The sequence below is a fragment of the Tetrao urogallus genome (assembly GCF_951394365.1).
Source record: "Tetrao urogallus genome assembly, chromosome: Z".
In the NCBI taxonomy this organism is placed as follows: Eukaryota; Metazoa; Chordata; class Aves; order Galliformes; family Phasianidae; genus Tetrao; species Tetrao urogallus.
The window spans coordinates 66,997,851-67,025,551 of NC_136816.1; the positions used below are offsets into that span (position 1 = coordinate 66,997,851).

Consider the following 27,701-nt stretch of genomic DNA (forward strand, 5'->3'; position numbering starts at 1 on the left):
TTTCCAAGATCAGCATAATTAAAACCATGCAATTTTTGCTAAGTGGGAGGCTATGCTAGTCAAACAGTGACAATTCTCATTTAAGATGCCTTTGCTTGGCAGTTAGGGACCCGCTAAAAATTTAATTCATCACTTTCATTTTTCAAGCCCAGCAGCAGCAAGCATTGGCTTTCCCAATCCCTAGCAAGTCTCAGCATGGCCCATATGTCCAAACAAGGCAGTACCATCACCACTCTTCCTTTGCTCCATTAGAGCCCCTGTAGCTTAGGAAGTGACCCCAGACTTCTTCAAAAATGATGCTAGATTATCACAACACATATAAGGCATGAATAGAAAATCTGACAACCTTTTGACCAGTGCTGGCAGCCATGCTGTTTTCCTAAGGGGAATACAGCCCTACAGCATCAGAGGGACAAAGCTGGGCACAAGATAGATGCTGTATCCCATGTGCAGGAAGGGTGAACAGAAAAGGCACCAGCTCTGATGCTTACAGCACATGAATTGAGGGCAAGGCAGGTAAGTGAGCACTTCAGTACACTTCTCACCTCTCCACCGGTCCTGAGTCCTGGGGAAGTCCCCTATTTATCATCAAAGGCTCCGGGATTCTTCTGGTTGCTCACGATCGGCTGAACCCCGTCACTCGGATCTGGGAGTTTCTTCAACAAAGCAGAAGAGACAGTCTGTCAGGTTATCCGGTGCAGCACTGCGCTTGCTTCAAGCATAGGCAATGAACAAGGGAGGGGGCATCTGTTTCCCAGCCCTGGCAGCCAGGGGTGACAAAAAGCTTGTTCGGATGTACAGCCCTCCCACAGGAGCATCCCAGTTCAGCCCCAGAGCATGCATCTGCTTAATTATTTTGACTTAGAGACATGAAACAGGAGAGGGGGAAAAAATACAGCAGCTTGGGGCATCTCTAATCATCCTTCAAGACAGCAACAGTAGCCATCCAAAATAATGTAGCAGGACCAAAATGTCAGCCCAGCATCCCGGCACATGCCCACAGGTCTTGCGCTGCATAAGCCCTAACCCTGCAGGGCCTTACACATGGTTCCACTGTACGCCAAGGGAAGGAAAGAAGAACACACAGTTTTGTGGTACAGGTTCCCAGGACTACAAACGTGTGAGAGATGCTGTGTGATGTGCTGCCCAAAGAGGTGGAGTCTGGGGCATTCAGTGCCTTTGGTTACAACTGCAAACACACTTTTCATGTTAGACAAACAAATTATCAGCCAAGATCTGCACTCATTATCTAGCTCTTGTGGCTGAGCTTCTTTGGTTCCCTCCTCCTTTTTAAGCGCTTTGAGAAGATTAAAAAAAAAAAAAAGTACTATGGTTCTGCATTATTAAATATGAAAAATAGAAGGAGCCAAACTCCACTGGCAGAGGAGAGCCTCAGTGCCGCTCTTGGGGAGACGTATTCCCATGGGCGACTGCAAGCCTGGAACACGATGTGCTTTAATTAGCACCTGAGCTGATGAGCTCCATCCCAACCCTCCGCAGGACCACATCCAAACACTGCACAAACCCAAACTGCAGCCCCTGCCCACCCCCATCTGCCTGCAAAACCCAAACAAACAAATAACCCCCCCTACCTCCATTCCCCTCCTGATAAAAAAAACAAACAAACTCCACTGGGCGCCTGATTGAGAAACACTCATTTGCAAAGTGCTGGGAAATAATTAAAAAGTTTTCCCAGAGCTTAAAAGGAGGGCAATGGACCGTTTGTCACGCTGGCAGCGCGTGGCGTACCACAATTTATCATGCTTGTCAGGTGTCAGACACCAGGAAATTTAACTCCAGCTGCCCCGAGCTGAACACCCGCAACACCCCATCACTCACGAGCTGCCCCACTGGGCACCCCAGGCTGACAGGGTGCACAAGGGCTCCTTCCACCAAGCTCCTTTGCTCTGCAATGACAACGATGCGTTTTTGTTGTTGTTGTTGTTTTTAGGGGGGGGGAAGGGTTTAAACCACAGATGGAGCAGAGCAGAGGAAGGCAGGGCAAAGCAAGCAGTGAGGATGCTCTGTTACAACCAGGGACCCTTGGCTGAGGGGTGTCCTTGGGACCCACTCACACCATGAGGATGGGCACAGAATCACAGAACTGTCTGAGCTGCAAGGGACCCTCAAAGGTCCAACTCTCCTTCACAGACAGGGACACCTACAGCCTGATCTGGTGCTCAAAGTCCCCAAAGCCTGACAGCCTGACCTTGGGTGTCTCCAGGATATCCCTGAGCCCTGTTCTGTTGGAACAAGCCATCTCTGGTACAGACCCCAGAGCCTTGCCTTCTCATCTTTGCTTCTCAAGGACTCAACCAAACTGAGGACCAACTCAGGTTTTGGAGGGACTCAGCAGGTGTGTCCAGAACAGGTGTGCACCTGAAATATCTAACTCAGGGCAACCTGCAGGAAGTGAGTATCAGTGAGCTGAACTTCCCGGAAAACAGGAGACAGCTCTGAGGCAGGCTTGTGTAGGGTGCAAAGGGCAGCACAAGCCCCACAGGAGGGTTTGCAGCAGCCCTGAGCTCCTTGCAAGCACCCTAGACTCAAGGTCCCAAGTGCCACCATCAGGACACATTATCAAGGCGACACTTGCTGGATAGGATCTGGCAGGGCTGTCCCCACAACACGCTCTTATTTTGGACACTTCCATAACGACATGCTGAATTAGGAAGATGCGATGCAAAAGAACTGGTGGTTTAGCTGCTTGTTGCATGTGTCTGTACCTCCCAGACAACCAATGGGGCTGAGGCAGAGGGATAACCTAGCTAATTCTTGCTAATACTAATACTAACAATAATACTAATGCTGGGGGGGGGGAGGGAAGCCTTTTCTCTCCCATCATTACCATACACAAAACTATATGGATCAGGAATCAGTGAGTTCTTTGTACCAACAGGAGGGACCCATAGCCTCCCATCAGTGAAGCACACCTTGCATCAGTTGAACTATGGGCTTGGCAGTCCTGCATGCTCAAAGCATTGAAGGTCCTGCTGGGAGCAGAGTGGCAAGCAGCGCCACTGCACTCCTGAAAGCAACCTGCCCTGGTCTCACAGTGCAAAGGTACTAGAGTTTCTTCAGCCTAACTGCAAGTACATGTTTTTTAAGCTACTGATAATGTCTTTTTTTTCCCCAAAGCTTGCCCTGAGAGCAGCTTAAAACACTTCTCTGCTAAAAGTTTCCAAAAAAGTTCAGCTGGCAGCAGAGACATGCAAAGTTTCAGTCTACGTTGTTAAAGACTGGCATAGTTTCAAGCAACTGAAGAGAGGGTCTTATAATCACAAGTGTCAGGCAACCTTAATTATATTATTTCCTGAAGGAATGAGTTTTCCCTGCTGAAGTCCAGAAGTTATTAAAAAAGTTGACCTCACTGGAGCCAATCAAGATGGAGACAAGAAGCCTGTGATGGATTCTTAAGGAGAATTCATGCATTTGCATTTTGCGGAGAGGGTTCAGGCTTTTAGGACAGGTGTCCTTGTGGGAGGAAGGACACCAGCTCCAAGCAGTGGTTCATAGGTATCCCCTGCATCCAGCTCACAGATCTTCATGCTGCCAAGACTTGCAACTCCTTATCCCCATCAGTGTGCTCTCATCTGCCCTTCTAGGTGAGGAAACCCCATCCTACCCTTCCCAGCTGCGCCATCGCTTCCCAGGAGCTGGCTAAGAGGATGAAGCATGTCAGGAGGCAGAATAACTGAAACTGGAATAACGAAACTGGGATATTCCTCCAAATTACTTGGAGAGTTTAGGTCACCTGTTCCCCACAAAACCCATAACACCAATACTGTCCCCAAAAAAGCAACTCGGCCCCACGGCTGAGTGGTGGGTGCAGCATTTCCAGCAGCATGCACCTGGTGCTGGCTGCTTTGGCTGCGATGTCCATGGAGATTTTTGCAACTGAGAAAAAAGCTCTTTTAAAAAGTATGGAAAGTCTCAACATGAGAGAGGAAGGGCAGGCTGAGCTGACCCCTGCCAATGTCCCAGAACAGAGGAGTATGGCCCAGGCTGGAGCATACCAGGTCTGGGCTGGCTCTGCAGGGTCCTCTGTTCCTTACAGCACCACATTTGTGCATCGCAGTAGCACTGCAACAGGCTGAAAGCACAAACTTTGTCTTACCCCTCACCCTGCTCACAAGCACTGCTGAACTGAGGAGTACCCCATGCAGGAACCCAGATCCAAAAAGGGGCCACAGAGCGGACACCATCTGCACTACAGGACCAGCTCCCCAGGTGTGTGCAGGAGCTAAATCAGACCTGTGCCAGGCACCTAAACCCACATGCAGGCACACAGAAGGAAGGCTGTAGGAAGAGCCTTGCCCAGCCCAGCACTCCCTGGGTGAAGGCTACACACAGCTCCCAGGGGGGAGTGAGGCTACAAGTGACCTCATGGGTTTCTTCCACCGCTGCCCTCTCACTGCCATGAGTCACGGAGCAGTGACAGGCCATTTGTCAGCTCCGGTGGCATCATCGCCAATCTTATTTCTGAGCAGACATCTGACCTTGCTTGCATCCCCGAGACCCGTGTTACCGCATGGCGCAGGCAGTCTCATGACAGCTCCCAGGGGACACGAGGAGAGGCCATGGAGGTCATGGGGGATTGGGCTGTGACAAAGCCTGATCCTGACTCAGGAGGCACAGGATGAAGCCTTCAGCTGCAGGGGGTGGGTAGGGTGTGCAGGCTTGTCCCACTGTGCTGTCCTTCTCCTAGCCCAAGACAGGGTTCTCCCATGCTAAGCGTGGAGCTCAGTTACAAAGAATGTGTCCTGAAAAGGAGTAGTCCAGGCAAAACCTGATTTGTTCTCAAGTCGAGAGGAAAAAAAGACCTTTTTTCCTTCTTCTCATCTTGTAATCTATGTCTGTAGTATCCTATGTTTCATCCCAGTCTGTTGAAAGCCCTGTGTGCAACTTGGTATCAACCACTGCACCCACACCTTCAGAGCTAGCCATGACCCACGCTGAATTTAAACTCATATCTGCTAGAAGTTGTACCTGCATCCCACAAAACAGAATCACAGCATCACAGAATCACATAATTGTTTGAGTTGGAAGGGACCATCAAAGGTCACCTGGTCCAACTCCACTGCAATGAGCAGGGACACAAATGGCTCCATCAGGTGCTCAGAGACCCTCCACCCTGACCTCGGGTGTCTCCAGGGATGGGGCATCCACCACCTCACTGTGTCAGTACCACCCCGACTGTAAAAAACTTCTTCCTTATACCGAACCTAAATCTCCTCTTGTTTAGTTTGAAGCCAATTTCCCTTGTCCTATCACCACAGACCCTGCTGAAGAGTCTGTCCCCATCTCTCTTACAGCCCCCATTAGATACAGATAAGCCACTCTCAGGTCTCCTCAGCCTTCTCTTCTCCAGGCTGCACAGCCCCAGCTCTCAGCCTGTCTTCATAGGGAGCTGCTCCATCCCTTATCATTTGTGTGGCCCTCCTGTGGATGAGCTCTAACAGGTCTACATCTCTCTTGTTCTGAGCACTCCAACAGACACTGTGCCACTGGGGGACAGCATCCCTTTCCCCAGGTGAGAGAACACTGACATCATACCAGCCTGCCCTTCAGATGCCGGTTGGACACCTCACGCAGCTCCACTCCCTGTACCTTTGTGAAGGACACTTGCTTGGTGCTGGGAAACATGCACAGGCTACCTGCCTCTGGAGAGATGTCACGGCTGCCCAGGGAGGTGGGTGCAGTCACCATCCCTGGAGGTGTTCAAGGAACATGGAGACATGGAACTGAGGGACACGGTCAGCGAGCATGGTGGGTGTGAGCTGGTGGTTGGACTGGGTGATCTTAGTGGTCTCTTCCAACCTTAATGACTGTGTCATTCTGTAGCAGAGACCGGGTGCCCGAGCCAGTCTCGTGCTTTCTTACTTCTCCTAAGAGCAACAAATTAAAAATGACATGGGACTGGGAAAAGACAGACTCAGTTAAGATGAAGAAATAACTGCCATTAAACATCATTAGAATAATATGCCCAGAAAGCTTCATAAAAGGAGATATCATATGATTGAATGCTCTCCAGACTCTCATTTTACACAGACTCAAAACACCAACCAAGAGAGTCTTGTAAAATCCAGCTCTCACAACTTTCGGAAGGCTCTTTGTGGATTTATTATTTTTTTCTTCCCGAGGAGCTTTTTGGGTTTGCAATTGAAACTACAATTCTTTTAGTTCCTGGCGGGGTGTGTGTGGGGGTACAAAATAAAAGAAAGGAAAAAAAAAAAAATCATTTTTCATTAAACTGAAGCAAATAGCGTTTTTACTTGTCAAAAATATTTGACACAACTCTGACAGACTCAACCAGACATAAATAAAAGATTTAAACCCTCACGCTTCAGCGCTTAAGTAAAACCCGCTGTCAGCCCCACGCTGCAATGAGCTCTTCCCTATGGGCCACGCTCCCCAGGCACTGCCAGCTTCATCCTGATGACAGGAGGAGGACAAACAGCAACCAGCCTCCCGCCGTCCCTTCCTACAAGCCAAACCCTGCCAGCCCACGTTACCTCGCTCAGCAAACAGCCATCCCATGCTTTATTTCCTCAGCCAGCCTCCTGCAGCAGCCGTGTCAGCGATGCGGCCACAGACACCGCGACAAGACATGGAGCGGTGTCAAAACCCATTCTGAAATCCTTCTATCCTATTAAAGCCAGTGAGGCTTATCTGCATGGATTTACACTGTTTGCCCCAATATTTAGCTACTGAGCTGACTAATCTGTGTGCATGAAAAGCCCTGGTGGCTCTGAGGCTGAGCAATCTACATCATTCATCACTTAGATTAGGTATTGTCTTAATCATCTTTAAACTACTCTATAATACATAAGGGGGATGGATGTCCCACGTGCTTGGGATACATGCAAAAAAAAAAAAAAAAAAAAAAAAAAAAAACACACAAGAAAAAACCCAATGGGCAGAAGCTCAGAAACTTGGGCAAAAGCTGAAGTGACAGCTCCTGGTATGCTACAAGAGAAAGGAAGCCTGTTGCACCTCCTGGCTTACCTTCTCACCTTCTCACTGGCCTTTAATTATTTCACAGCTTCCTGCAGGTGCAGGTCAAGAATGAAGCCCTGTCCTGCTGTAAGTGATAGCTCTGCACATCGCCACAGGAGCACAAGGAACAGGCTTCCTCGTGGAAAGAGAAAAGAGTTTAGGGGGAAAGGGAGCGGGTGCAACAAGGCAGGAGCAAATGAGGCTTTAGTTTGTTGCTGCCAGAGCTGAGGGAGCTAATAAACAGACAGATGAGAGCTAAATTGTCTTCTGAACCTCTGTATCAGTATTCACATTACAGAGGCTGCTTCCAGCAATTCCAGCGTATTAATAATAAATGCCACATAATTACAGCAGACTTGCTTTTGTCCTCTTCCTGTTTTCTGTCAATGTCTGCTTAACCCTGCGCAGCCCACAGCCGGCTCCAGCCCCACATCTCCCTCCTTCAGGGCCTCGGGGAAAGGCTGCATGTCAATGCCAGCCTGTAGTCATCACCCACCAAAGCCACGTGAATCTTGACCGTCCCCAAAGAATTCTGACCACTTCCAAAGGATTTTGGCCACCTCCAATGCCTTTTGGCCACCCCCTGAGCACTCCAAAGGATTTTGGCCATCTCCAAAGCCTTTTGGTCAACTTTTGATCATCCGAAAGGATTCTGGCAATCTCCAGTGCCTTCTGGCCACCTTCTGACCACCCTCAAAGGATTATGGCTAATTCTAATGCCCTCTGCTCTTTCTTGACCACCACCAATGAACCATGGCCACCCCATGACAATCCCAAAACCCAAAGATCATCTGCCAGCCCTTGTCCCTCTGTGTCATCTGACAATGTGAATGGTGCCGCAGGGTGAGAACAGGGAGTACTCGGGGGCTGGCCAGAGGGCACAGAGGAGCATCCCCAGAAAAAAGTAGCCAATGGAAGACACAGGAGATGACCCTCTAATCTGACACTGGGTAGAGGAGAACTAAGTCTGTGTCATCATGTTCCAGACCAAGTGGGCACCCCTCACTGCAGCACCATGGCCCCTGACCCATCCAAAGAATCCCTCCTCTTAGCTGCACCAAAACGCCGTGTCCTGACCATTTCTGGAGCTGATTCAAGACATTTTAAAACCCGTCAGCACATTTTCTTGAAGATCGGAAGCATTTTATACTATCAAACTACAAATTGAGCTCTGAAACCTGTGCAGCTCCCTACAGGACTGTTTCCAGGAGAACTCCTTCAGTTACATGCAAAGAACATCACAGCTCTGGAAAAGGCCCATATTAGCCGTGCCTGTTTACAGCAAAGCACAGGTTTAATTTGCACCTTTCTGACTCATTCCCTCTTCTTCCAGCCTTGCAGGAGGCTGCCGTTCCCCTTAACACAGCTTCAATAATAGAAAAGAGCAAATACCTCAAATGGGATTTCTGCAAGGAGAAACCAGCATGCAAAGTGGATCGTTCCTGCCCTCCAGTGCAAATTAACTCAGCTTCTGCCCTGACTGCAGACCTTTCCAGGCATGAGACTCACTGCACTTCAAACAAATCCAACCATCAACAAATCCATCGCAGACAAATAATTCCACACACAGACTCAAATGCTATGGGAACACTTGATTAAGACAGCTGAGCATTAAGAAGTCTTGAAATAGGAAGAAAAAGAAAAAGCAATTTGAGCTCAGCTGCATTGCTCACACACACATGAAGGTGTGGATGGAGTGACATCAGACTGGCTGTCCCTCACACACCATGTCCCACCCAAACCAGGACATGCACAGCATGCCCAGCACTGCCATTCATCCTGCCACTGTTCTCCCTGTGCTCCCACAGCCACTTGCATCCATCGCATGGTTTCTATGCCGTCTCCTCCACAAGGTGAAATGTAAAAGTGCTTTTCCTTCCTTGCCCATGATACATTCACTCTTTTGGCAGTTTTCAAGAAGGAAGCAGCAAGCAGTTATCCGGGAAAGATGATGAAGAGAAGAACCGCAGGCACAGCACATGCAAGAGATGGAGCAAGGCACAGGGCAGGAGTCATAGAATCACAGTACCATAGAATTGTTTGAGTTGGAAGGAATCCTTTAAGGTCATCTGGTCCAAGTCCCCTGCAAAACACCTACAACTCCATCAGTTGCTCAGAGCCCCTCCAGCCTGACCCTGAGTATCTCCAGGGATAGGGCATCCACCATCTCTCTGGGCAGCCTGTGCCAGTGCCTCACCACCCTGACTGTAAAAGACTTCTTCTTTTTATCTAGTCTAAATCTCTCCTCTTTCAATTTGGAACCATTTCTCCTTGTCCTATCACAGCAGACCATACTGAATAGTCTGTCCCCTTCTTTCTTACAGCCCCCTTTAAAAACTGAAAGGCCGCTGCACCATTTGTTCGTATCAAAGCTGGTCAGAATGTGAGACAAGGAAGGAGCTACCACCATCCTGCAGGGTAGTACTATGAAGACTCCTGGTAGCAGATAGCTGTAGAGTACAAGGAACTCACCTTCATCTCTGCTGCATGGCCCTGGGCCAGCAAGACTGCAGGTGCCACAGTGCAAATAGAGAAAGGTTTGCCCCAGGTGATCAGCCGGTACTCCCAGATGCAAAGGCAGGAATGTCCCGGGCAGCAGCAGTCCCCTGGCCAAGACTATTTCCTGTTTTTCAACCAACCTCCATATCAAACCCTACACCTAAATTTCAGAATGCTCCAGGCAGTAGCAAGCACAAGAACAGTACTGGAGGGGTTGACTCCACGGACTGAAAAGGGAGACAAACAAATCACTTAATTGTTCCCTGCTTGAAACTCCAGTACAGCTTCACAGCCTAAGGCAATGAGAGACCCCCAAAGACAAGTGACCCCAGGTACCAGCTTCTGGTGCCCAAGTCCTGCAGGCTGCAGAGTCAGACCAACATGGGGATCAGTCCCCATCTGGATGGCACAGAACAATACAAGAACAGCATCTTGTAGGAGTTGCTCTCCCAAAACAGAGGGACAATCCAATGTGATGGGGAGGAGCCCCATACTCAAGATCCCGGGGATGGGAGTTCGGAGAGGCAGAGGCTGGAGGGGCACAAGTGCAGGGAGGTCCATGCTGTAGACTGGGGGCTGGCAGGCTGGCACAAGCTCCACAGCAGATGATGGTGGTGCACTGCAAACCACATGGGTGTCTTGTCACTCCCCTCCAAAGCAAATTCAAAAAACAAAGCATGCTCTTAATAACAAATTAAGCCGCTAATTGATACCAAGCTCTGATAGCTCTGGAGAAAACAGAGGCTGAGCTGAGCCCTATGCACCAATGCTGCACTGCAATAGAGACACAAGGGTCTGAGCTCCCCTCAATTTCAGCTCCTGCTGCTCATACCAATCTTTCAGTAATCTGCTGCTTTCAGCCCCAACCTGTCTCCAAACACCATATCACCCAAAGGTATTCCTATCCTAGCTGGTGGTCAGACCCAAGCACAAACCAAGCACACACGAGAGCCAGCAATTGCCTTCAGCAGACTTTTCCTATCATGCAGCAACTGGAAGAGACAGCCTCTCCTAGGGCTCCCTGATAGGTAAAATCCTCCATGCCTGAAGGATAGGAACAGCTTCCTCACCACCACCTATCAGCTGCCATAAAAGCTCTGTACAGAAAAAAAGCCTCCAGCATTTTACTTCTGCAAAATGTTCTGCACAGATTCATGCACCTTGCAAAGGACGAGAAGGAGCAAAGGAACTATTCCAGTCAAGTGAAAGCTCACACTAGAAACTCTAGAGTTGAAGAACCTGACATAAGACCTCCTGACATAAAACTCCCAACTTTGCCTTTTGGAAAATAAAGTAGAATTTCCTCCTCTTAGTAATTAAATACGAATATTAATAGGTAATAAGTAATAAGGGATAATATAGCTTGAAGTACTACACACCTCTGAAATCCATGTGAAGCTCCCAACACTTGCTGGAGGTCTCCATCCCCTTGATCTGCAAGAGCAGCTCTGCTGAGCCTAAGGAATGACATCCAGCTTAAGACACAAGCACAGGAGGTGCTGTGCAGATGAGAAGTGAATAAATAAAAGTGACTCAGGTTGACAGCGAATTGCGCAGTGAAGCTCATTGGATGGTGGCAATTCAGTGGAAAAGGTGCTGGAGCAAAGCATGTGTCTGGGCACCTCTGGGCTCAAAAGGGAACAAATTGAAAACCTGACAAATACCAACTCTACCTTAAACCAGCACAAAGCTCCTCTGGAGTCTTCCTATTTCCTATTCCAACACTCTAAACCGATAAAAAGGATGCTGGACCTCCCTGGTTGGGAAAAGAACCTTCTGTTGCCTGATTGGTAATTGTAACAAAGACAGGCTGCACCTCAGGCAACCTTTCCCCAACAAAGAGTCCTGTTCCACTGTGGTGCAAATGGCTGCTGCTTCAACATGGTTCCTACTCCCCTTCCTTCAATCCTGAGTCAATTATGAGAAGGTTAATGGGGCAGAGAGGATGCTAGTCAGCTGGGTAATAATGTCAAAGCACCTGGCACTGCCTGGGCAACAGCTAGGCAGCAGTTACAAATGAAGGAGTAGGATTGCACTTGGGCCCTGGAAACAAGCTGATGCAATTGAGCATAACGGCATTAATGACGATGGAAATAATGAAGAGCGCCCAGAGAAACAAGACACTGATGGGAGAGCTGAACCCATCACGACAAGTCAGCTACAGGCTCAACGTGACCAGGCTCCACAGTGCCATGCCTTCACCCACAGGTGCTCCTCACTGCTTCAGTGCACCAGCCATGAGCACCACTTGGTCTTTCCACTGAAGGATATTCTCCATCAGGAGGGCACATGTTGGAGCAACCTGACAAATACGGGGCCAAAGGGTGCATGAGAGCAGAGGGGCTCAGCAAAGGTGCTCCAACAGCGCAACCCAGCACTCTCCAGACTTGAGATGCCAACATCACCCAAAAACAGTGTGAAGTTTGCAGGCAAAGCACCAGGAGCCACTATGTGGGCTGGTGTCTGCTGGCCAGGCACTCGACATGCTGTGCTTCCAGGACCATGGGGCAGCAGATAAATGTTGCAGATCTCACACACCAGCAAGCCATTTCCAGCTCTGGTTCCCCTTCCTATTTCTTCCCTCAGCCATAAGCTCCATCACATCTGCCTCAGCACAGTTACTAATTGAAAAGCCTTCTCTCCCACGTTGTAACATCAAGTGCTTTTCTATCCCTAGCTTTTAAGCTCCCCCACTTTCTTGACCCCATCCACATCCAGTAGCTGCCTTCAGTCCCCAAAACAGCAGTAAATGGACAGAGAGAAGTTGGATGGCGCTCCTCCTTCCAGTGACTTTCACACTGAGCTGTGCAGATAAGACCATGGCAATCACCCCCAGCTCCAGTGGCACCCCACAGGCACAGAGCAGGACCAGGAACATGGAACAGCCTGCACCAGAGACAAGGATGTGTCATGCAGCCATTTGCAATGTCACTGTCCTGCATTTCTCTGAGCCTTTTGCTTTTGCCTGAGATAAACAAGCATAGGCACTGCTGCTCCTGCTCCCACCCAAAGCCCTCCAAGCACGCTGCTTCACTGTCAGGAAACTTCTCAATGAAGCAGCTGCCTGTGCCATAAACAACAAACACCCCCAGTGGGAAAGAGGGGAGCAGCCTTTAGGGCCCCAAACTTCCCCTCTAAGCCCGTATCCTGCAGGACACGGGCAGTCCTAAGCAATTTACCCATCCAGGCACCCTATTTGCTGCCTGGGCTCATAGCAATGCCATCCCCATTTGTTTTTAAATGTCAGCAGTAAAACCAGCTACACAGAGGGAATTTAATGGAGGAGGGAAAGAGAAAAAAAAAAAAGAGAGAAGAAGACGAAAGGGAGAAGAGACAGCTCTGCTAATAGCGAGTCAGCCAGAAATCTCCAAATCCATTTGAAATGCGTAGGGCTTAATTTAACTTAATGGTTTTGTCAAACATTGGCACTCTGTTAAAAGCACAGGAGAGCTGGTAATCCAAACGCCAGTGGCTCTGCCTGTGCTAGTGGCAGGAAGGCTGCTGCTGGAGTCCCCAGATGGATCCATCCGGTTTCACGCAGGCAGCGAGCATGGCCCTGGCTACTACAGCCTCCCATCAGGGCAGCTCTGTATTTACTTAGCACTGGCAGCAGCCCTGGCTTCGCCCTGAATGCAAAAACAAACACAGCCACTGCATTTCTGAGCTTGTACATGTCTGAGGCAGCTCCATGCTTCTCCTGAAAACACGGCTCCAGCCAGGGAAGAGAGGTTCGTTGCTTTCCCCCAGGAAGAAAAATAAAATCTCTCAACTACGTGGACCATGGAAAGAGGTGGAAAGGGAAAAAAAAAAAAAAAAGCAACAACTTCACTCACATGCATGCAGAAAAAGCCAGAGGTTGAGATGCCAGATGCCAGCTCCCTGCCAGTCCCTGCCATCCCTTCCCTGCCAGCAGCACTGAAGGGACAATGGGGATAGGGCTCAACCCTGGTCCAGCTGGGCACTGCCAGCTTTATTGTTGTCAAAGCAAGAAAAATGGGGTGACGGGGGGGGGGGAGAACAGGAATCTCAGCCTGCTGTGGAAGGCAGTATTACCTTTGCCAAGAAGAAATGGAGCCATGCGCAGGCTGGGACCAGGACATAGTGAGGCTCAGACTTCTGACCTCTGTCATTCCCTGCGTGGGATTCAGGCTAACTGCTCGGGGCTTTCAGCACTCTAAGGGCTTGCAGGGAAACAAGCCTTAAACTCCAGGGCCATGGGTATGCACTTCGGGTGAGGAGTGGGGGGAGGATACAAGAAAGTTCTTGGGAGGTGCAGCAGAGGCTTTCAAACCTCTGCATCTCCTTACTACCCCCCTCCAGCCCAGGACTTGGGTTCCTGTTTAAGACACAAATAGGATCGAGTTTAAAGGTCTCAGCCTGGCCCTTGACTCCTTGGTGGGAGTCTTTCCACATCACAAAACCAGCAGACAATTCGGCATGATTGACAGCCTTTCATGCAGAGAGGCCCGGGGCTGGAGGGGACGGGGAGCATGGGTCAGGGCTGGGGGGGCAGCCAGAGCTGTGCGAGAGGCTGGGAGAGCAGGGATGGATGGCTGCAAGGTGGGGAGGATGCTCAGGTTTATTCTTCCACAGGGAGGATCTCTGGGGGCAGGTGGAAGAGATTAGAGCATCCATCAGGGGATGCAGTTCTGCTTCTTAACAGTGGCAAAAGATAAACTGGAGTACACAGAGGCAAAAAAAAAATAAAAATAAAAAAAATAAAAAAGTAAAAATAAAAAGAGGATCTGGTCTAATGCAAATATAGAATTCTCCAGAGGTGAACACATAGCAGGGGGACACAGGGCAGAGAGCTGGGAGCTGAGAAGGGACTCCAGGCCCAGAGCAGAGAGAGGGTCTCAGTAACAGGTCAGGATTAGGCAGGTGAACAGAGCCAGAAATCAGTGATACTGAGTTCAGCCCAGGCTGGGCAACAGCAGGGAGGTACGCACAGGGACACAGGATGTGGACTTGTGTTCTATGCCATATTCTGCCTGCTGTCCCATATCCCTGCTCTCTAACCTCAGCAAAACCAGCCCAGTGAAGTCCTGTGAAGCAACACAACACGCAGAAGATCCACAGCAGCTGACAGAAAAGACTGAACACTTGATCTTCATCTTTCCCTCGTTCCCAGCTTAGGAGAGCTGGATTTGACCCAGAACTCCTTCCCACCCTGCTTCTCCCCCTGCTCCAGGTCTGATGCTGACATCCTCCATGGATCTGTGTTCAGATGTATGCAGCCACCTCCCGCCCAAACTCATTTACTGATTTTGGGAGCAGGTTCCCTTCAAGAGACCCCCATTTTACCCCTGGCTCAAGCCTGTGTTTACCAGCCCATCCTCCCAGGAACTCTGCACCTCCACAATAAGCCGAAAGCCACCACTTGGGAAGACCATGCAAGGGAATGCAAAAAGCTCACAGATCTTTGTAATCTATCTTACTCTCTTTTCTGCACACAGGAAACCCTTTCCCCTACCTTTTCTTTCTTTTTTTCTTTTTCCTCCTTTAAATGAAAGAAAAAATTTAAGCTGGTGCTTTAAAGCACAGCAACTGCCAGCCCATCTCCATGGCTTGCCAAGAGAGCAATTCATCCTCTGCCTCTATTCTGCAGTAGGTAAGGCCCCCTCTCGCTTTTGTTCATCTCCCCACTCTTTTGTCTGGCTCTGAAAGCGTTGATCACTCCTGCATGAGGAATGTGAAACTGATGTGATGTGATAGGAACAATGCTCCAGCCCCACTCCTTGCAGCCACATCAAAGTCTCCATTTGCATGGCTTCCCCTTCCCTGCCTGTCCCCCTCTGCCCCCCGGCCGTGCTCTGGCTGCTTCAGCGCCTTCATTGTCCTCCGGGCATCGAGGAGCAGGCTCAGTCTCCTGGTCAAAGGCACGCGATGGCCTTCCTGTGCCCCTGCGAGCCCAGGGGTAGCATTTGGCCAGAGAGATGGCACCTGGAGGTAGCACTGGTGTGGGCTGGGAAATGCGAAGACGATGACTGCAGGAGAGCAGGAGCCAAAACAAGATGGCACACATAGTGGGGCTCTCCCACTTGTGTAGCACTGCCAGCCTGCGCAGCATCCTCCTGGGTCAGCACGGATGCTGTCAAAGCCACTAAGCTGCTGGATTAGTGCAATTCTGATGCACCAGGTTATAATCGTGCTCCCACCCTGCAACAAGCAGTCACAACCCAGTGCTCAGAGATGCCCTTTCCAGAGCATACTTCATAACGATCTTGCATTCTCCAGACCCCACTGGTGAAAGGCTTTAACCCAGGGAGGCTGCAGAGAGAAAAGCCTTGCAGCAAAACAGAGCCCTTCCACAGTCCCACAGCAGCTGTGGCTCCATGTCCAGCTTGTGCCAACATGACAGCAGCTGGAAAGCGATAGCTCTCCTGCTCCCTAAGGTTCCATCTGCCTCTGGGCCCTGGGAGCCCTCAGGCAGCTGTTTCCTTCCAGGACACTGCCAGGTGCCTGTGCCAGGCAGGATGCAAGCAGCACCCAGGCAGGAAAGGAGAAAGCCAGACACCATGGCCCTGGAGTGCATGGGATAAGACCAGAAGAAAGCAGTCTCAGCACCATGCGGAAGCACACATCACCAAATTACCTTGAAAAGAGGAGGCACGCTAATGCCCATGCAAAACTGAGGTTCTGTTGATGCACTTCAAGCTGAATTTTGCTTTTGGTCGAAGAGGCAATTTATGCTTGCCACTGAGACTGGCATAATACAGTTCCCCTCCAACACTGTCCTGAAGCACGACACTTCTCTTCCAGCAAACATGATGCTGAACCAATACAGAGGCAACCAGCATGATCCAGGTAGCCAAGCTGTGAATCCACACACAGCTCCAGTTTGCACTTCATACAGAAGGGTCTGTGATCCAGAGGGACTCCAGTTGTTTCGACTTCAAATGCTCAGAAAATGCAAAACAACTGCTGAAGAGCCATTTCTGGATTATCAGCCCACATATCAAAATGCATCATGGCTTATGCTGTAGGACATATTCTCTTAATGGTAAACAGGCACTTCAAGCACTTCCCAAACCACCTGCACGCAAGCAGCTTCCCAAATGTTGAGAACCCCTAACCCTGTTTTCATTTTTACCTGACTCCACAGTTTGCTGCTTAAGCCTCTCTGCTCTTCATCTCTCACTGGGGCTCAGCAGCCTGCCAAGGGACACAGCATTGGCAATGTTCCTGATTTATGCTCTCCTGATGGAGAACATAACACCTTTTTAGAAGAGTAAATAAAGCCACTACCAAGATGAGTATTTCATTATTATCTTTAAAGAGCATGTTTCTGCCTCAGTGCTTACGGAGGAGGCTGGACTGTTCTCGATGCAGAAAAACTAAGCTTACCTTTCTAAAACTTTGGGTCGCATATGCTACACAAAAGTCTTCTGTTGTGCACTGGACCTGGACAATGTCACTCCTGGTGCGGAAAGAGGAGTGCTTCGGGAGAACACATTGGGGTGTGATTAAGGAGATGTTTCGTTTTGGCATTTGGATTTTTCCCCTGCCAGGCTGGTTTACCTTAGAATAACACCAGAAAGGCTGTTTTGCTGCAGCTGTCCTCGCACACTAACCAGAGCCCTCAGCAGCTCAGAGGCTCCTGCACAGGGTAGGGTGGAAACACAGCACACCCCACCATACTACTAACTGCCTGGGTAGGCCCCACCTCATCACCCCAATGAGAGACTGCAGCTCAGGGCCCCTCCACATCTCTGGGACAAAAAAAGACCCCTCCAGTGCAGAAGGGAAGGTGCATCACTCCTACAAGGTGGCTATAAGATGGAGCAACAGGCAGCTTTGCTCAGAAGCCTGCAGGACTTGAGTCTTGGTCTTGCATTGCTGACAGCAAGCTGCTGCAGGAGGTGACAGACAAGCTGCTGCACACCCCCGACGTGATCCAACTTCCTGCCCCACAGCTGTCAGGGACTGAACATCCACCCTCTCCCTTACTCTACCCTAATGGTCCCCACCAGCTCCTGGCCAGCTGGCGGATAACAAGGGATGCTGCTGCTCTGCACCCAGCAGCAGCTCCCTTGGATTGCTTCACGCCCAGCCCATTTGATGGACCTCAGGTAGGCACCTCCATCCCTTCCACACAAAGCCAAAAGGCAGCACAGCATAATATAGCACAGCAACATATAGCCCTGCCCAACTCCCTGCATCCATTTGCCACCAGAGGCATGCCACAGGTGAACGAGACGCTGAATACAGCTGCACAGATGTTGTTTCAAGGCTCGCTAATTCCCTGTCCCTAATTCATTCCTGGTTTCTGCAAGATGCAGTCAATTCTTGACCAGCCACAGCACATGCATGTTTCTTTGCTTTCCATTTGGCCAGCAAAATCCATTTACCGTGCCTGTCTCATCCGGTTTCCGTCAAGCCTGCTGAATTCTCCCCCAGTGAAATAAGCAAGTTTACTGTAACACCCTCCTTTGTCAGTGCACGGCTAAAATGACAGTCTTTCTGGTGCCTGACTATTTCCCTTCACAGCAGGAGCTAAACACTGCTTGTTTTCAATTGTGAACTGTTCCGACTTCTTGAAATGCATGAAAGTAACCAAGGGGGTCGATTTAACTGGGAAAAAAGGTTTCTATAGGAGAATATTTATTTACTTTGCAAGTTTGCTGTGGAGAAGTTTAGGCTGGTAATTTACTAGCTGAGGATGTGGGGGTCTCTGGGCAAACACAGAAAGGAAGAGATGCAGCTCCAAATCTGCCTGCTCCAGCAGTAGTGAAAAGCATGTTCAAGGCACCTCCTAGGGGTTTCCCAAAATGAGTTTTGCTAGTACATCAAGGCAATGGAGAACCCACGTATTTGGAGTTGGGTGGCCAACAGGAACCCAGCATGGCCAAGATCTGCAAGAGGAAAGCCAGCCCCTGCGTATGTTTGCACGACTCAGGGCCTGATGCTTCCAGTGCAGGAAATGTCCGAAGTCCTCATGCTTTCAGGCTGAATTCCCCCTGCAGTTTTCATTCCTCATCTTCTCCATTTACAATTTCCTTACTCTCCTTTTGCATTCTTGCTAGTTCCTTGGTGGGTTCTTTTTGTTTCATTTTGTTGGTTTGGGGTTTTTTTTTGTTTGTTTTTTTGTTTTTTTTTCTTCTGGTCACTCCTTAAATTTCATCTCATTTGCAAGTTACAAGAGCAAATCTTCAATGCTTCTGCTAGTCCTCCTGGCTCAAGAAAGGGAATTAAATGCAGAATTAGAGATTCTTTGCAACTCTATGTGAAACATTTTCACACCTCTTATTGCCTCACCACACACTACAAATTCTGACCACCAAAAGGGCTCCATGCCCAGACCTGGCCAAGTGCTTATCTGCATCATGCTGTGTGCGTTCTGGAGGAAAAGCACTCATCCTTCTCTGAAAGAAGATCACCTTGAGGCTTTGCTGAGCAACAGATATGACCCATTCACAGTAAAAACAAGCAACAGGTGATTGTATTTTTCTCTTTTTACAGGATTTAGGTAGATACCAGTACAGGAAACTGAGCTGCAGCCTCCCACAGAGAAACAACAACAGAGAGCTGGGGAAAATCACCACGCATCAACCTGTGCCAGGGCCAGCATCCTGCTGATTTCTACATGTCTGAAAGCCAAACCACTGAGCGCCTGCAGGTTTCCATTGCCATGCCCCACTGCATTGTCTGCAATCTCATGCTTCAGGCTGACAGATGTTGGTTGCTCAATGATCTGGGAGGCTGTATAAATGCAAAGTTATCTGTGAAATCTCACATGGTGCCCCTACTGCTAGAAGCTTGGATGGCAGCATCAGGACAAGGCCTGCACAGCTCAAAAACACACAGGATGAAGGAGACCAGATCGTTGTCTCTGCTCGGAGCAGCAGGAATGTCCCTTTCGTCACCAAGTGCCCCCAAGGAAGAGATAACAATACTCTGGGGTTAGAAAGAGGAGAGGGTGTGGGTAATGGTTCAGACCCACATTAACTTGGTCCAACTAAAGACCAATATTGGAACCACTACCACCAAAAGAAGGTGAAGGGTCCTAGTGATTGGGGACTCCTCACTGAGAAGCACTGAGGCACCCATTTGCCACCCAGATAATCTTTCCCAAAGAGGTCTGCTGCTTGCCAGGCGCCCACACTTAAGACATCAAGAAGATCCATCTGAGGCTGGGGAGGGAGCTGGCGGAGGTGACTACCAATACACTTTACACCCCCTATCAGCATTACTGGCCAACCAGAGAGGTCCCACAGGATCGGAGTCTTGCTGGTGTGACTCCCATCTTCAAGAAGAGTTGTAAGGAGAACCCAGGGAAATACAGGCCTGTCAGCCTGAACTCAGTGCCAAGAAAGGATATGGAAAAGATCATCTTGTATGAGATCAAACAGCATGTGTGGGATCTGGCCCAGCCAGAATGGGTTCACGAAAGGCAGGTCCTGCTTGACCAACATGATCTCCTTCTATAATGAGATGATCCACCGTGGAGGAGGGAAAGGCTGCTGTCATAATCTACCTAGACTTCAGCAAAGCTTTTGACACTGTCTCCATAATACTCTTCTAGAAAAGAAGCTTAGACAGGTACATTTTTTCCTGGGTAAAGAACAGGCTGCAGGGCTAGGCACAGATAGTAGTGTTGAATGGAGTTAAATCCAGCTGTCTACCTGTCACTACTTGATCCACTTGGGGACGGTACTGGGGCCTGTCTTGTTCAATATACTTATGGATGGCCTGGATGAGGGGATTGAGTGCACTGTCAGTAAGTCTACAGATGACACCAAGCTGGGAGGTAATGTTGATCTGCCTGGGGACAGGAAGGCTCTACAGAGGGATTGCTGGGCTGAGGCCAGTGTGATGAGGTTCAACAAGACCAAGTGCTGGGTCCTGCTCTTTGGCCACAACTACCCCAAGTGATGCTGCAGGCGTGAGGCAGAGCAGCTGGAAGGTTGTGTGGAAGAAATGGACCTGGGGATTCTGGTCAGCGCTCAGCTAAACATGAGCCAGCAGTGTGCCCAGGTGGACAGACAAGAAGGCCAACGGCATCCTGGCTTCCATCAGAAATTCAGCAGCCAGCAGGAACAGGAGGTGATCTTCCCCTCTGAACTCAGCCCTGGTGAGGCCGCACCTCAAGTAGTGCGTTCAGTTTTGGGGCCCTCATTACAAAAATGACACTGAGGCCCTGGAGTGTGTTCAGAGAAAGGCAGTGAAAGTGGTGAGGGGTCTGAAGCACAAGTCTTATGGGGAGGAGCAGCCGAGGGAAGTGGGAGAGTTTAATCTGGAGGAGGATCAGGGGAGACGTTATAGCCCTCTTTAACTCCCCGAAAGAAGGCTGTGGTGAGAGATGGAAGTTGGCCTTTTCTCCCAGGTAATGAGCAACAGAACTAGGAGCAGCCTGAAGTTGCGCCAGGGGAAATTCAGAATGGCTATTAGGAAGAATTTCTTCAAAAGAGTGGTCAGGCACTGGAAGGGGCTGCCAAGGGAGGTGGTGGAGTCACATCCCTGGCGGTGTTCAAGAAATGTTTTCATGTTGCACAAAGGGACATGGCTTAGTGGGGAAATACTGGTGATAGGAGGATGGAGTGGATGATCTTGGAGGTCTTTTCCTCCAAAGGATGGCAGCAAGGAGAAGGAAGTCATTGTCCTACTCTACTCTGCTCTCACGAGACTCAAGAACAGGTTGCCCAAAGAAGCTGTGGGTGCCCCATCCCTCGAAGTGCTCAAGGCCAAGTTGCGTGGGGCCCTTGGCAGCTTGATCTGGTGGTTGGCAACCCTGTCCATGGCAGAGGCTTGGAACTAGATGATCTTTAAGGTCCTTGCTAAACCAAGCCATTCTACGAGTCTGTGATTCACTATATAAGACTATATAATGCCTTAATTTTCCCCTTGGGAGAGAGCTTCTTCCAGCCCAGACTGTTTGTGTATTCAGATAATTTTGTTGTCTGACTTTCCACCTACTTGCTCAGTGGAAAGCTGATCCTCCCAAGTAATCATCGCTATTTCATCCCTACCCTCAGACATGAGGCTGTGGCATACACAAAACCCTGCTGCATCAGCTGCAAGCCCTGGGTCACGAGGGCACCCAGCTCCCCTCTGCACCTCGCTGTGTCCCCTCCCAGTCCGAGTATGGCCAGATGCCGCAACACTGAGCCTCACATATCTGAAAGCACAGCTCCAAGTCTCCTATACCAAACGCAGGCTGTTCAAGGACAATGTTTAATTAAGGGGAAAAAATTCTCTGCACACTCCAGCAATATATCCTGAACAGCACAAGCATAGTATTAACTATTGCTACAGCACAGTGATGTTACTCCTGGCTGTTACCTCCATGCTGAAAATTTGATCATGTTAGAATACTGAATATACCTCTTGATTACATTTTGTATTTTGGTTGCAAAAGTACTACGTTTTGTGTTGTTGTGGGTAGTAATGTTGTATCTCTATTTGTTATATTTATTTGTTATTGGTTATCGCCAAATGTGTCGTTGCCTCTTTTCACTTTCTGCTTTTTATTCGTCATGTAGCATTTGTGTCGCCACTCCCGAGGTATCACCGAGTGGTGTCTGTGGCAAATTGATATTGTGTGCTGTTGCAACTCTTATGTTTGTTAATTGTATAGTTCCGTGTTTTGTAAGATGTGTTGTATCCTCTATGTACTTTGTAACTTCCTCTGCGGATGGGGAAGTCAAGCAGATCTGGGCAACATTTGTAAATAACCCTGATGAATCTCTTGTAATGATTGTATGAAACTTTTGATTCCCTGCTCCCTTCCCCTCCCCCTCCCCTCCCCCCCTTTCTTTACCCCTATGCTTGCTATCTTTTTCTCACCATCATGGATCATCTGTGTCCCATTTTAAAGCAATCTTTGAGTCACGGGGTGGTGTAAGATATTATTCTGTTAACTTCTGTGTCTCAAAGCTTGCTGAGGACACAGATGGACTCGTTCAAGTCCCGAGCAAGGATTGTGAAATCCTTTGTCTGAAGGACACAGATGAACAAGTGCAGGCAAGTCCTGGGCAAAGGTTGTGAGATCCTTTGTCTGGGGGATGCAGATGGGCAAGGCCAGGGGCAACGAGAGCGAACCTTTGTGTGGCCTTATCTCAGGATGATGGCCATCTCAGGGGGTACTCAATGACTCTTGCTCAAGGCCCATCCTTGTCACGTAGGCAGGAGAACAAGGAGGATAAAAGAGGAACTGAAAACCATGAGGATAGGTTTCTGACAACAGATTCCTCATGAAGAACGGAGGGATTCCTGAAGATTGAGGTGATTCCTGCATACTGTCGAACTCTCCTGAGCCTGCTGCCTGACCGCTGTTGCTGCTTCAAGACTTGGCTCCTCGACTTCCTCGTCTACCTGCCTGCTGCTCAAGGCTGGCCACGCTGCTGCTCCCCGTCTTCTGCTGCGTCTGCCCGGGACCTTCAAACACCGTGCAACGGGACCGCTGCTGGATCCTGCTGGTGATTCTCCCCGCTTTACGCAACTCCTGCTTCTTTTCCATCTTTTCTATCGCCCTCCTTCCCTTCCCCGTCTCCCTGATACGGTTTGGTAATAAACTGGATGGAACAACATATGAACCGTTGTTTCTTAATCTCACGCCGTGTATACAGATATTAAAAGAACCTCATCTCCCTCCTATAAATTGGAGCGAGACGCATGCTTGTGCACGCGCGCACACACACACACACACACACACACAAAAAAAAAAAAGGTAGAAGTGGAACTGCTTCCAAGAAAAAAAAGGAAAATGAGTCAGGATCTAGAAAGCCTGCTGTGCAGTCACAGGCTCAAGTGCTCACTTGGTTCAACTTAGCCAAGAGACAATCAGGTGAGGTCTTAATTAGTGCAAACAGAAATACTGGCACAGGGATGGGATTTCTGCTGGCAGCAGGGGCCTCACCGAGGGGCTGCCAAGGGGAAACAGGTCATATTCACCTTGATTCTGTCTCCTGCTTTTTGCCCTGCTCAAGAGAAGGGGCCACAACTACAAGAATTATCACTGTTCCTGTCATGCAACACATGGTATGCAAAGGGCAGGGCAAGCTTAGAAAGGGCTCAGATCCTGCAGCACAAAGGCAATGGAAACAACTCCACTTCTAGGTCAACAAGAGAGCAAACTAGCCTGGGGTTGGGAGTGTTTTGCCCAGTTCCTGGATCCAGTTGTAAGCAATCCCATCAGTAAGCTCCCATCAGTAAGTTCCAAGCAGTGACTGATGAGGGCAGATAAGTTGTGGAGATGCTCTGGTCCCTTCCCTCCGCTACAAATATGAACCAGAAGCCCAGCCATGTGGCAGTTCCCAAGGCATCTTCCAACAACACAGCCCAAGGTGCTCCTGCACTTTCCATTAGGTCAGCATTCTGTATGCAAGACTTGCCAAAGGAGACAGAATAAGCTCTCTCAAAGACAGTCAGGCCAATGGTGATTTGGAAAGAGGCACTGCATATTATGTTGTTCTTAAAGCACAAGTCAGCTATCCTCACTGGATCAGAAGGAGGATAGATTAGGACGGACCTGCAGTCTTGAGAGATCAGAATAGGAATCCCGTGTGCTTCTCCAGCACTTTGAAGTCTCACTGTCTTTTCACTCCTACTTGCATATTGAAAGCATTTTCAGCAGGGAAGACTTGAAGCTTTGCTTCAGACACTGTCTTAAAGACTGGCTGCAATACCAAACCCTGTTGTCCATTCCTCTCTCCAATTACAGCGCTCACCTCACCCTTCAAACAAAGCTGCCCAGGACGCCTGCTTGAGTTGAGTCATATATGGCATAGATGAGCAGCTGCCAGACCGGAGCTGTAATCCCATCAGAGCCGCATCCTGGAAGAGCCGTGCTAGAAGCAGACACATCGCATTGCTCCCTGCAGGGACAGGAGTGACCTACTGGGCAGCACATCCCAGCAGCCTGTCCCATCCTCTGCCTGCTGCCCACCCCTGGCATAAGGCTTCCCTCTTTTAAAGGGAAGTGACACTCATTATTTACATTCAATCAGTAACTCCCTTAACGTCTTGAAAAATTCTTATCAAGGCTAGCCAAGCATTTGAGAGGCTTGCATAGTATCCTCACTTTTGCCTCAAACGCTATTACAGTGCAGTTATCTTTTGTTCCACTCCCCCACCCCCCAGCCTTTTGGCTCTTGTAATCTTGCTAAAGACAGGTATAAAAAGATGTTCAGGATCTCAGCCTTCTGAGAAGGGAGAAGAAATTGGTGAGAAACCAATTCTATTTAATAGACCTATTGTCTCCCTTACATTTTCTTCTCCCTGGCAATACTGTGGAAAAAAAGCCTTTCTGCCGGGAAGGGCTGATCACACAGCCCTGACACTTCTGCACTGTAACTTGCAGATTCATCCTGTTGCATTCAGTCATTCTCCCCCACCACATCCCTCTCGCACCCAGCTGCACCCTTGCTGATATAATGACATAATGAGGTTTTTAAGGGCTTGACCACTCTTCCCAATCCTCCCAAAAATGCAGATGCACCCTTAAGTCTTCACCCATTTTAAATCCCTCGCTGCTGCATTTTGCCCCCTGAATTTCTTCTTTTCCTGGTGCTACCATTAATGCAAAAGATTTACAGCCTCTAAGGACAGCAGACGGGGAGAAAAAAAAAAAAACACTCCAGAGAGGAAAGCAGCTAGTTGCAGGCTAATTTTGCTGCACTCTCTGCTTCTTAACCACTGCCCAATTTGCTCATTTGCAACTACTTCTGTAGGAATGATGGAGATGGGAGCAACTCAGCTCAAGCATCTTTGCACAAGTGCTGCTTTTGAGCATCAGCGCAAAGGAATGGCTAAGGAGAGAAGGAATCATCTAAAGCATCAGCAGAGAACAGGCTGTTTTGTTTTTGCATGAACTCTGCCCACCCTTCACCTTCAAGGGCACTTCCTTCCCTTGCCGCAAGTAACAAGCACAGATAATTGAAGAAAAACATCATTTCCCAGAGCACTTCTGATCCGTATTATCCATGCTTATTACAAGCAGTGAAGCTCATTCTGATCTCCGCCAGCTCTGTATAAACAGGAAAGACTGTGGTGCAGGGACAAGGGGCAGGAGAGCTACCAAGTTGGGCTGCAATCCAAACTGAGCCACTTAATAGCCCTTGAAGGACTTGCAGTCACAGACACATGGACCTGTGCTTCATCCAGGGCATCAAAACCCTGAAGACATCTGCACAGCCTGCGCTGCTCCCAGAGCTAATGCAAGAGACTGGCTGAGCTGGGCAGAGCTGCAGCACTAGAGGCAAAGTTCAATTCCCATTTGCCCATTGATTTGTGTGGGTTTTATCCTGTCCTCCTCATCTAGGTAATAGCACCTTGCTGCTCAGTCTGACAGAAATAACTTGGAGAAATTTGGGGGTCTTTTCTTTTTTTGCCGATGCAAGTGCACAATCTCCTGCAGAGCTTTGGTTTCTTGAATACAGAGGGCATTAGTAAAGATGCAGAAAAAAGCAAGGAAGACAGGAGAATTTTTTGGCAGCACAATCCAGGTGTCTTCACCTAGTAGAGACCTGCTGTGCAAGATGCTGCACAAACATGGGACCAGACGCCATTTCTACAGCTGAAGTCTCAGTTAGAAAAGCAGCAGAGAAGATGCAAAGTAGGGTACACAGGACTGTCCCCAGCAGTGCTGTTTTCCTCTCCTGGATGCTGGGATGCAGCAGCACTGATCTGCAACCATTACCAACCCATCCCCCACACCAAATGTTGAGCACATGGGACAGGTGGGAAAGGAGAGAGAGGAAACAGCAGTGACACTACAGCAAAATATCACCTTCTTTCCAACAGCCATGCCACATGCTGAGCAGTGCTTCTGCTTGCTTAATGATCCTGCTAACCCAGAAATCATCTCCTTCTTACTCATGGTTTCAGCTCTTTCCTCTTTCCAGCCCTTCTTGCTCCTCTTCCCCCATTATGGACAGGAAACTTTGGTTCAGCATCTTCTGAGTGTGATTTATACCAATTCCAGCCTGGTAAACTATAAGACATTGGAGAGCATCCAGGACCACAGGAAGCAGGATAGCTTTGGCAAAGATAAGAGACAGAGGAAGAAACTGGATGGGATCTAGATAGGCTCTTCCTTCACTTGTCACCCCCACAGTTCTTCTCCAAGCCTCATGATTTATCTCCCTCTGGACCAACTCTGCAGGAACCAGATCCATTATGGAAATTAAAATAAGCTATTGCCAGCAGCTGTCAAGATGAGCCCCCAAGCATGCTTGTTCCTTCTGAACACAAATGGCAGACACCAGAGAGGCTTGCAGCCAAGAGTTGGGGAGCAGGCGCCAAGAGAAGCTCCTGCACTGTGCTCTGATGGACCTCCAGGTCTGGAGTCTGCAGGTTGGTGGCATGGCTCAAAGAACCAGAAAGAACCAGGAGCAGCAGCGAACAAGCAGGGGTCTTTTGTGCTATTGTATGCAATGAGTTCAAAATCGCATACATTAAGGATACTTTAACAGCAAGGTGTTGAATTTGGGGTAGGGGGAAGAAGAAGCTTTCCCTCCTATCTGCAGTTTCCCCTTGTTACTCCAGTAAGAAAATGACTGAAGCAGGAGAAGACTCATCCCCCAGGTTAAATACAGGGTGTTTGCGGCTGCAGGTACCTCTGCAAGATGCAAAGCATCTTTCCCTGAAGTAAAAGCTTCTGCCTCCCACATGCCCCAACAGAGCAGGGGATTGATGTTTCATTGACCTCAAACACAAGCAGGTCACTGTCACCCCCCCACAAACTCATGTATTTCCAAATGATAACATTGGAGCATTCAGTCCTGAAGAGGTTAGTGCTCAAGCTTGTGACAGCTCTTGAAAAAAAAAAGAAAAAAAGACCTACAAAAACAAGTGCATGTGGAAGTTCAGAAGATGAGCTCCATTGTGTATTGCTGACTGCAGAAGGAGACAAGTGTTGTGCTAGGAGGACATGCCAGCCCACTGGAGATTTCCCTCCAGCATTTCTCAACTCAGGACATTCAAGGCATCACCAAGCATCTTCAGTACTGTTGCTAAAGCAGAACTGCACTTCCACAGGCAGGAACATGTGCACTCAAAAGCAGATGGGGGAGAGAGCAAGTTCGTAAGTCCAGAAATGTCTTAACAATTCCCCAGACAGCCTACAGATGTTTGCAAAAGAGGTGAGGTGGTCCTTGCAGTCTATGAATACAGCCCTGAGGGGTCTGATCCTTGTAGCCACAGCAAGACCAAGAGAGAAAGGAGCTTTATAATCTCCTTAAAACACTTTGCCTCCCCATTGC

At 49.0% G+C, this 27,701-nt stretch overlaps 1 protein-coding gene across 1 annotated transcript in view; it reads right to left on the reverse strand.

Moving 5' to 3' along the window:
* CNTFR (ciliary neurotrophic factor receptor) overlaps window positions 1-27,701 on the reverse strand; it is a gene marked incomplete at both ends in the record, with an annotated part of 157,073 nt that overhangs the window by 120,410 nt on the left and 8,962 nt on the right. Inside the window, 2 exon segments of the mRNA XM_079548629.1 lie at window positions 546-578; window positions 582-656. Coding sequence (XP_079404755.1) covers window positions 546-578; window positions 582-656 — 108 coding nt within the window.